A 10263-nucleotide genomic window follows, 5' to 3' on the forward strand; every position below is an offset into this window, starting at 1 on the left:
CAAATATGGCATGAATGATAAAAAGAAAAAAGTGTGATGCAGAATTGTCTGTTCTATTGCCATTAAGTTTAGATCATACCTGAATCGCAGCATGAGGATCATTTATTAATAAAGCGCGTTTCTGTAACATTGCGCAGTTTCTGGACCGAAGCATCGAAGCATCAGTGTTTTGCGGTTGGACTGAATCTTCCATTTCGGATGCTGCGCTAAATAGTCTACTGGTAGTTTGTTTTTTTTCAGCGCATTAGTGAACGTGTTTTAAATATTTTACCAAACACACCCTTAGAGCTGAATTTCTTGACCTATTTAATTATCATTTTTCGCCCCGTTTTCCCGCACCACCTATAACTTTCGGCAGCGCGTGAACGGGACTTTTATTTTGACCCGTCCGTGACATCACACGGCTGGACCGCTCTGCTCAGGCTCAGGGCTCTCTGTGGCTCTGCTCTGAATCAACAAAGGTCTGAGTTTTATCACGCTTCAGTATTTGAGCTGTTGAAATCGATACGAATCGATCGATCGATGGACAGTTTTTAAAAATAACGTGAAATGGCTGGCTTATGTGAGGGGCCGCGTAACGCTTTACAGTTATGTTTTCATATACTGTTTTCTCTCCTGTCATTCAATTCTTCACAATCTTGACATCAGAAATTATTTGATTACATTACAGCCTTTTCTTATTATTGTATCTTTGTGTGTGAAAACTAATCTAAGGTGTTACAGGAAGCCGTATAGTTTGTCTCGTAAATGGCCCAAGATGTTATGTTAGTTATTTGTTTGAGTAAAGCGCATTCGTTCATAAATAAAGGAATAGGTACGGATTTGTGTTTCTTTCTGTTAATCCATGCAGGAACAAGAAACTGAGAATCTCTGAAACCCATGTGACACGCTACTATCAAGATGGCATTTATTAAAGAGGAGATTGAAGACGTGAGCATTTCAGAAGCATTCAGAGTGAAAACTGAAGATGCTGAGGATGACACAGGTTGGATTACTAGTTACTGGTTTATTTGTCATTAGTTCTTTTTATGTTTTTTTGAGAAAAAAATGTTGCAATCATTTATATGGTCATAATGTCTATATATATATATATATATATATATATATATATATATATATATATATATATATATATATGTATATATATGTATATATATATATATATATATATATATATATATATATATATATATATATATATATATATATATATATATATATATATATATATATATGTATATGTATATATATGTGTGTGTATATGTATGTATATATATATATATGTGTGTGTGTGTGTGTGTGTATGTATGTATGTATGTAAGTCTAAGTATCTTCTTAAATTAAATTAAGATAAGTTAACAGTAGATAACCTACTTATTTAACCTACGTGTTTTTTGTTTTCTTTACATTAGGGGTGACAGGGACATAATGTTTTATGTTAATAGTTCTTTAAAGGTAAATTACAAATAGTAATAGTTTTATTTATAAAAAAAATATTGTCCTGGAGAGCCATTTCATGTTGAAATGGTTAATTGTGACTGGGTTTCTTTTTTCCTTCTCTTTACAAAAAAATAAAAGAAAAAAAAAAAGAAAAAAAAGAAAAGGAACTGTCCATAACATTATTTTAAAGCTCCTCATTTTCGAAACCATCCAGCTAAACAGACTGTCAGCATACTCTCAACAGGTACTTTATATCCTTTTCAAACTGTCTTTTAATCTTTATTTTCAAAATGTAACTTGTTTCATGATACAGTCTTTTTTTCTTAGTTTTTTTAGCAGCACTTAAGTGTGTCATGCTCTGTTCAGTGGATGAGACTTCTCTCCTGTTCTCCACTAAACAGGTAAGTGAGGGATACAGAATGTATGGTCTATTTTGTTTGTGAGACATAATTAAAATTCTTTACTTTAAGGGTTAGTTCACCCCAAAATTAAAATTTTGTCATTAATTAATCACCCTCATATCATTCCAAACTCATTAGACCTTTGTTCTTCTACCGAACACAAATTAAGATATTTTTGATGAAATCTGAGAGCTCCATAGACAGAAACGTATTAAATACATCAGTAAAAAAATTCTTCCTCCATTTTAGAGAGTATAACAATGCATGCAAAGGCTTTCAGCGAAGCATAAAACACTGTGTTTAATGTAAAAACCTCCAGAACGTAAACAAATGCTGATTATGATAAATATGAGTACTCTTCCAGAATTCCAAACAAAAAGTAGAGCGTGGGATGGCAAAAGTAGAGAAAAAGGTTGGCCCACTGATATCACATGGACTGTTTTACTGAAGTATTTACTACGTTCTGAACCTGGGAACATTTCAGTTCTGCTGCTGTGTATGGAGGGTCAGATAGTCTCCGATTTCATCCAACATATGTTTTTTTTGTGTTTCGAAGATGAAGTCTTACGGGTTTGGGACGACATGAGAGTGAGTAATTAATGACAGAATGTTTAATGACAGTGTGATTCTGAAGTCAACTGTGTATTTCTATTTCTACCTCGACAGATGCTGTCCCACCCCACAGACTCATCATTTGCCAAGATCAACCGCCGCTGATTTTTACAAAAATACACATAATGTGAAGACATCACAGGCAACTGGAAAGATACCTAATTGGAACTTGGCCTTCCATTACATTTATTTTGTGTGCATTTGGTCTGTTATGTTTCATTTACTTGTTTACTCTTAATTTACATTTAAATGTCAAGAGTAATTTGTATGCTTTCATGTAATTTTTTTAGAGCATTGGCAATTTGCTATAATGTTCCTATATCAATAAAACATAATTGACATAATTTTCTGTGTTGTTTTTTTTTTAAAACATAAGAGGATGCAATGTATGAACAGCCTTAGCCCAGACAGATATATTGGGAAAAAATGAATAACATTAATAAATAAAACTAAACTATTATTTAAACTTATAACAAGTGTTTTATAACAAGTATTGCTGCAAGATGCTTAACCTTAATCTGGTGCCCTTTAGAACAGTTAGTTTTTCTTAAAAGTGCATAGCTTAGGTAATGTGTTGTAATATTGCACTTGTTGCCTGAGCAGAATTAGCTCTTAATGTGTTTCAAGTCAAACTGGTTTGTCATCAACTAAATACAGCTTTGAAATCAGACCCATCAATGAGTGATTGATATCATTCACCTCAGGCACTGGAATATGGGTTTACATAGAGATATGTAAATGTACATCAGTGTTGGGAAGATTTCTTTGGAAATGTAATAGATTACAGTAGTTGTAATAAGTAGTAACTATTTCAATTACCTAGCAATAAATTTGATTCTAATTCTGATACTTATTAATGCAATTCATTACATTTAGTTACTTTTCTAAATTTCTAATGTATTCAACTGTTATTTTTTTTCAAACATTTAAAGCAGACGCACTCTTAAAAATAAAGGTGCCATAGAAGAACCTTTTTGTCTAAATGGTTCCATAAAGAACCTTTAGCATCTGAAAAACCTTGAGGCCCTGTGCCAAAACAAGGCTCTTCAGATTATTAAACGAGAAGAAAGAGATGGTTCTCTAAAGAACCTTTGACGGAATGATTCTTAGTGGAACCAAAAATGGTTCTTCTGTGGCATGGCTGTGAAGAACCTTTGTTTTTAAGAGTGCAGGGTTAACGTCATAGGACTGATTGCTGTAAGACTTTCAAAATCATTCATCACTTGAATTAAGAGTGTAATAATTGAATTGAAAGGACCGCCAACAGACTTTAGCGCCTCGTTTTACTTTGAGATCATTCTGAGGTTGCTGTAACAGATTACAGTTACATTTATTTTTTAATTATGCAATTACGTTACATGTAACTAGTTGCTCCCCAAAATTGAAAATCACCTTAATGTAACTGCTGCAGGAATCTAGACATGATTATTTGCAATTAATATGATAATGGAAAAAATAGCATTTAGTAATTTAATAAATATAGTTGTTTAATGTCATTTTACTGAGTTCACTTGTATTTTTCTTTTTTCCACCTTAGACCTAGTGGTGATGAAAGTGGAGAGTCAAGAACTGTATGAAATGGAGGAAGAAGATCCATACGATAAACACCACATAGAAAAGCTTGAAAAGGAGCCCTCACAAAAAAAGCCTCGAAAGAAAAGTTTTAAAAACTGTTACATCTGCCCTCAATGTGGCAGGAATTTCACTTATGAAAAAAGCCTTAAAAAACACGAGTTAATGCACAGTGTGCAGTGCCCCTTCACCTGCCAACAGTGTGGGAACGTTTTCACTACGAACGGAAGCCTTAAAAACCACATGAGAATTCACACCGGAGAGAAGCCTTTCAAATGCGATCAGTGCGGAAAGAGTTACACTCGAAGCAAGACCTTAAAGGATCACATGAGGATTCACACGGGGGAAAGGCCTTTCAAGTGCGATCAGTGCGGAAAGAGTTACATACGAAGCAAGACCTTAAAGGATCACATGAGAATCCACACGGGGGAAAGGCCTTTCAAGTGCGATCAGTGCGGAAAGAGTTTCATACATAAAGTAACCCTTAATTTGCACAAGAGAATTCACTTAAGAGAGAGCCATTTTATCTGCCACCAGTGTGGAAAAAGTTTCAAAGACATAGAACGCCTCAACAGGCATGTGATAATTCACACCGGAGAGAAGCCCTTCAAGTGCCAGCAATGTGGAAAGGGTTTCCAGATAAAAAACAACCTAAAGGCGCACATGAGATGTCACATCGAGGAGAAGCCTTTCAAGTGCCACCAGTGTGGGAAGTGTCTAAAACACGAAACGTCCCTCAATTACCACATGAGGCTTCACACCGGAGAAAGGCCTTTCACCTGCCTTCAGTGCGGAAAGAGTTTCATTCTCGAAGGACAGCTCAGCCGCCACGTGAGGTACATTCACACCGAGGAGAAGCCTTTCGTGTGCCATTACTGTGGAAGGATTTGCGAGAGCAAATCAAACCTTAAGATTCACATACAAGTGCACACGGGGGAAAAACCGTTCTCTTGCCCGCAGTGTGGGAAGAGTTTCATACATAAAGGACTCCTGAATTATCACATGAGGCTTCACACGGGAGAGAAGCCCTTCAGCTGCCATCACTGTGGAATGAGTTTCAGATATAAAGGACTTCTTAATGGTCACATGAGAAGCGTTCACACCAATGAGAAGCCTTTTACGTGCCATCACTGTGGGAGGATTTGCGAGAGCAAATCTAAACTCCAGATTCACATGCGGATTCACACCGGAGAAAAGCCGTTCTCCTGTCCTTGTGGCAAAAGCTTCGCACTTAAAGGAAACCTTACGGCTCACATGAGGCTTCACACCGGAGACCGGCCTTACATGTGCGTTCAGTGTGAGAAGAGTTTCGCCTATCTAAGACAGCTGAAAAGTCACTTGCAGACTCATTTTGGAGAGAAATCCCAGTGTTCTGAATGTGGCAAGAAGTTCGCGAAAACGAGCAATTTCAAAAATCATCTGCGCATTCACTCGGGGCTAAGGCCGTTTGATTGTTATCGTTGTAATAAAAAATTCGCTTCGCCATCGCACTTAGAGATACACCTGAAAAGTCACGCAGACAAGAGACCTTATTTGTGTTCTCTGTGTAAAAAAAGATTTAAATGGCTGTGCAATTTAAGATCGCACAAGAGATTTCATAGCCGTAAACCTATTTCCAAAGCAGCCATATTGAAACGAAAGCAAGAAATACATACTGGAGAAAAATCTGATACTGTAAAAGGTGGTGGTCATGTGATGGCGTCTCAGTTGTGATAAGGTTACTGCTCTTGATCAGTTTTAAGTCATGTTTTGGACATGGCTAGACATTTCTGATACTGTTGTGGGGTTATGAGTGGGGATGAAGAAGATACTGTATCATTTTTTTCCAGCTTTACTCCTCTCTAGAGGCAATTCCTGGCCGAAACATTACTCCACTTGAAAACGAACCTTTTATGTAAGCATAATCAACCCTACATTTAACTCGGAAATGTATTTCAGTAGCATTTTGCAATTAATATCGTTCAAACCTTCCAGTGAGATAGATATATTAAAATCTCACATTTGACTTTTGAGTTTAGTCTGCATCAGTTTAGCAACTAGTAAACCAGCTCTTCTTTAACAGTGGGTGGGAGGCTTTAGTGAAAGTGTAAATCCTTTCGTTTAAATGTGCTTGCGTTAATAGGCTGTAAACCGTTCCGTTATGTTTTGTATTGACTTGACATGGCTTCGTTATCCTCTCGCCAATTCCCATAATTTTAAGTTAACCTTCAAACACATTTTATGCACAGGTGCACATAGCCTGTCCGTCAACATTACAGTGCCACCCTCAGGCTCAATTACACAAGGTCACTGTAGACCTCTTCCAAAAGTCTGTCTGCATGTCTTCCGTGATTGACTCGTACATTTTATAATGTAAGCTAACATTTACAACCCAGAATCTGGCCCGTGTCCGTTCATAGCTGCTATTGGTACTCACGAGTGAATTTCAAATACAAACTCTTAATATCATCCTACATTAAAACAAGTGTCCAAATTCATCTTCATGCCTTTTCCCAATTCACTGTAGCAAGCCTATAATACTCTTTTGAGTATTCTCATTTCCCACACTGTTTGTCTTCTCTATAAACACGTGTCCAGTTATTATGTGATGCATGTCGCTACAATAAATAGTGTTTGACTATAGCTAGGAAACTATATGTGAATGATGAAAAAACTGTTTCATGCATTTAATTCTGTCTAAAATAGGCCTAATAGTCTTTTACCATTCGAATGTTTTAGGTACTTTTGTATTTTTTACTATTTTATGCATACGTATGTCAGTGTTCATAATATTGTACCTTTTTTTCCAACGTGCTGCCTTTTCTACTTTACTTTGATAATTAATCAGAATATCCAAAACAGTGGGCTATGTATGGACTCATCTGACCAATCGGAAATGTCAAGTTTTAAATAAACGAGACTTGGAATCTCAGTCATAAACTTGCACAACTTTTCTACAGTGGTTAAAAATTAATCTTAATGGGAACTGCAAACGTGACCCAAGTGAGAACTGGTATTTGCGATGCGTGGTTAAAGTTAGTGACATAAAAATACATCGACCTAACTCTCAGCATGAATGGCTTTCGTGCCCCCAGCGGTCGACAGGAGTTACTAAAAGTCAGAAAAGGGGACAGTCCGAAGAGGCTCGGGAAAACACACGCTACTGTACACAAACAATAATGCTCGTTTATGTATATCTACTGTCACATTTATCAGTGGTTAGGGCAGGTAAGTCAGATTGCAGATGTCCTTTGTGCATTTGCGGATGTGTTTAACCCTTCAGTATTTTGAAAGCACGCTGCACGATATACAGGCTCCGTGGTACGTTACAGGCTAAGTGAACTCTTAAAAGTAGAAAACCTTTAGAAGCATTTAATCGCGATATTGTGCAGCTTGTGCAACGATAACTACGAGGTGTGTTTTAATCGTGGCTTCATTTTGACGTTTTATTCAGACAAAAGAGCCTCTTTGAAAGTGAAACTATAAGCAAAAGATGCTTGCCTAGTGCGTTCTCTCGTTCGTCTCAAATAATCTCGTTTATCATGTTACACGTGACACCATGTTACACTTTTCCAAAGGTGCTCACTCACTGATGGCCTTCGCCACCTATATAATCGGACAGACACCGTTTCCAGAGTTCAGTGCCGTGGTGATGCTGGACGATCTTCAAGTGATGTATTACGACTCCATCACACGGAAAGCTGTCCATCGCTCCAATGAAGACTCACAAAACTACGACGAAGAGAAAAGTGATGCTGGTGTCATATTTCGTGATATGTACAACGACATGAAAGATCGAGCCTTTCATCTTAAGGAGCAGCTAAATCACACAGACGGTGAGAGTATTAATGCATTTTGATATGAGTCACTTTTATTAATACCAGTATGCATGCTATCCTTATTAGCGTCTAAAGAACTGACTGTAGACGTCTAATAGGTGTTGTGGACTGTGTTGTCTTCCTTTTAAAGGTGTGCATGTTCACCAGAGACTTGCCGGGTGTGAATTACTGAATGATGATAAACCAGGTCCACTTCAGACGTGGGATGCTTTTGATCAAAAAAATAAAGAGGAGTTCATTTTCAACGAGGAGAAAAATCATTTCCAGATTGAACTGCCATGGATTACGTGGGACAATTTACAGTTTGCTCATATGAAATTTTTGTACAAAAATGTATATCATCCTGTTTGCATTAAAGTTTTGCAGAGTTACCTGCAAATGAAAAAGAACAACGTGATGAGAAAAGGTGAGAGAGCCTGCAAGCTGGTCTTTATGCGCAAAGCTGTAGCATAAAGCTGTGTATTTATTCTCTGCAGTTAAACCCAGAGTCAGGCTCATGAAGAAGACGCTCTCAGACTCTGGTGGTCTTCAGATCAGCTGTCTGGCCACTGGTTTTTACCCGCGTCACATTAACCTGACCCTGTTCAGAGACGGTCAGCCTGTGGATGATGATCAGATCACAGGAGGAGAGATTCTGCCCAACGGAGACGGGACTTACCAGATGAGGAAGACTTTGGTGATCGCTGAAGAAGAGCTACGTGAGGAACATAAATACAACTGTTCAATGAAGCGCCTCAGTCTGGACAACAAACTGGATATTACTTTTGGTAAAAAACTGCAAATTTAAAGTAGATGTAACAAAACTGGTTCTGTGTGCATTTTTGCTTATTTATTTATTTATAATTCACCCACAGTTTCAGATGTGGCTGAATCTGACCCAGGATCATCCACTCAGTCTGTAGTGTTCAGTGTGCTGGCGTTCATGTTTGTGGCTGTTCTCATCATAACTGCTCTCATCGTATGGAGGAAGAGACGAGCTGCTGGTAAATGATCTTTTAAGTTCACTTAATTACGTCTAATGCTCAGTTATAGGAACCTATAGGCACATTACTTATTTTACTTCATTTCAAACACCATATTCAGTTTCATGTTGTTATACTGGTTTAACTTCCTCGTTCTTATGCAGGACAAGGCTCTGAAGTGTTAAAGTGTCAATACTCCTCTCCCTCATGTGAGTATGCTGTGTTTTATCACGTCATAGATGCATCGTCATTTTAAGGTTAATTTTGCGCATTGATAACCAAAAAATGACTTGCTTTATTTCAGCTCCCATGCAAGATGAAACATGAAAATGTCGGTTATTTGCAAAACCTTAATTCACTTGGATGCCATTTAGATTTGACAAGGCCATTACATTTCAACAAGAGGAGAAGGTGTTCCTGGACACATTCACAGAGTATGAAAATATGGGCCAAATTGTTCAACATTTCATCTTTAACTAATCCTGATTTTTATGAGACTGATTGCAGCCCTGGAAGAGATGCAGACCATTTCCCAGAGACAGGGACAATGCTGGTCCAAATTACAAAGTATATTACTCACAGTATTTTGTCCTCTATAAAATTGATCACCTCATCTGAATGGAGGACTTTTATTGAAGTCTCTGGTGAGACATTTGCAAAAAGGACAAACTGTATTCTATCATGAAGAATATCTGTTGTACATTTCTATACATCAAGGTGTAGATGACTTGGAAAATAATTGTCTTGAATGTTTTTTTTTATATGATTTGCATGGTAATATGCATAACAATGTTAATGTATTTGTGTGTTAAAGCATAGATCTGCTGTGCTGCTGCTGTGAGACTTGCTATTGCCAATACATTTGTTATCCATGTAAGAAATATTGCTGTATATCGCCAAGACATATGTACTGCTGCTGCTTTTTAAGAGCATGTGACTGCATGTATTCATTTATTATACATGTGCCTATGTTACTACGCCAACCAGTATAACAGTAGAGGCCACATGACTGTGTGAGCCTGTGCTATCTCTAATCAGAGGAACAAGGTTTATAATGTTCTCAAGAAAAATACTTATTTTATTTAATTCAGTCATTCATTCATTCATTTATTTATGTTGGGGGCAGTAGAAAAGACTTTAGTCCCTGCATAGCGGTTGCTACACCCTTCCGTCTGCCCTGGTTGCATATTATATTATTTATTTGTTTGTTTTATTTTTAATGCATAAATTGATGATAGGGTATCAAATGTTGATTCTTCAAAATACACCGCGAAGGGACAGTAATTAAACGAAGCTGTTTCCTCACCGAAACCTACCTATTGAAATCTATTTAAAATAAATGTTTTCAACCTCTAAGCAGCTCTTGTTATGAACAGCACCTCTGTGGCTCTCTCCGACCACCACCGGAGGGAGCCCTCACCCGAGTACTGATCGCTCTAGGACTCCATTTCCCATAAT

At 37.3% G+C, this 10263-nt stretch overlaps 2 protein-coding genes across 5 annotated transcripts; both read left to right on the top strand.

Moving 5' to 3' along the window:
- Positions 1-323: 323 nt before the first annotated feature.
- LOC122350089 (gastrula zinc finger protein XlCGF57.1-like) lies at positions 324-6940 on the top strand. Of its 3 annotated transcripts, XR_006251561.1 has the most exons (5): positions 849-985; positions 1413-1455; positions 1579-1684; positions 1768-1841; positions 2508-2791. XR_006251561.1 is itself a non-coding variant. In XM_043246288.1 (3 exons), exons 2-3 carry the CDS (start codon positions 901-903, stop codon positions 5736-5738), a joined length of 1833 nt encoding a protein of 610 aa, XP_043102223.1. In that variant the 5' UTR covers positions 324-461; positions 851-900; the 3' UTR covers positions 5739-6940. The 3 variants fall into 3 exon arrangements, 1 of the variants encoding a protein (XP_043102223.1); XR_006251562.1 differs by lacking the exon at positions 1413-1455 and having other exon boundaries at positions 881-985; XM_043246288.1 differs by lacking the exons at positions 1413-1455; positions 1579-1684; positions 1768-1841; positions 2508-2791 and adding exons at positions 324-461; positions 3991-6940 and having other exon boundaries at positions 851-985.
- Positions 6941-7047: 107 nt separating this feature from the next.
- Positions 7048-10263, top strand: LOC122350091 (major histocompatibility complex class I-related gene protein-like). 2 transcript variants are annotated; one of them, XM_043246291.1, is made up of 7 exons: positions 7048-7232; positions 7583-7840; positions 7974-8249; positions 8320-8610; positions 8698-8826; positions 8970-9014; positions 9110-10263. In XM_043246291.1, the coding sequence occupies exons 1-7, from the start codon at positions 7184-7186 to the stop codon at positions 9130-9132; spliced, it is 1071 nt and encodes a 356-aa protein (XP_043102226.1). In that variant the 5' UTR covers positions 7048-7183; the 3' UTR covers positions 9133-10263. The 2 variants fall into 2 exon arrangements, with proteins under 2 accessions (XP_043102226.1, XP_043102227.1); XM_043246292.1 differs by having other exon boundaries at positions 8704-8826.

The sequence above is a fragment of the Puntigrus tetrazona genome, chromosome 8 (genome assembly GCF_018831695.1).
Source record: "Puntigrus tetrazona isolate hp1 chromosome 8, ASM1883169v1, whole genome shotgun sequence".
Lineage (NCBI taxonomy): Eukaryota > Metazoa > Chordata > Actinopteri > Cypriniformes > Cyprinidae > Puntigrus > Puntigrus tetrazona.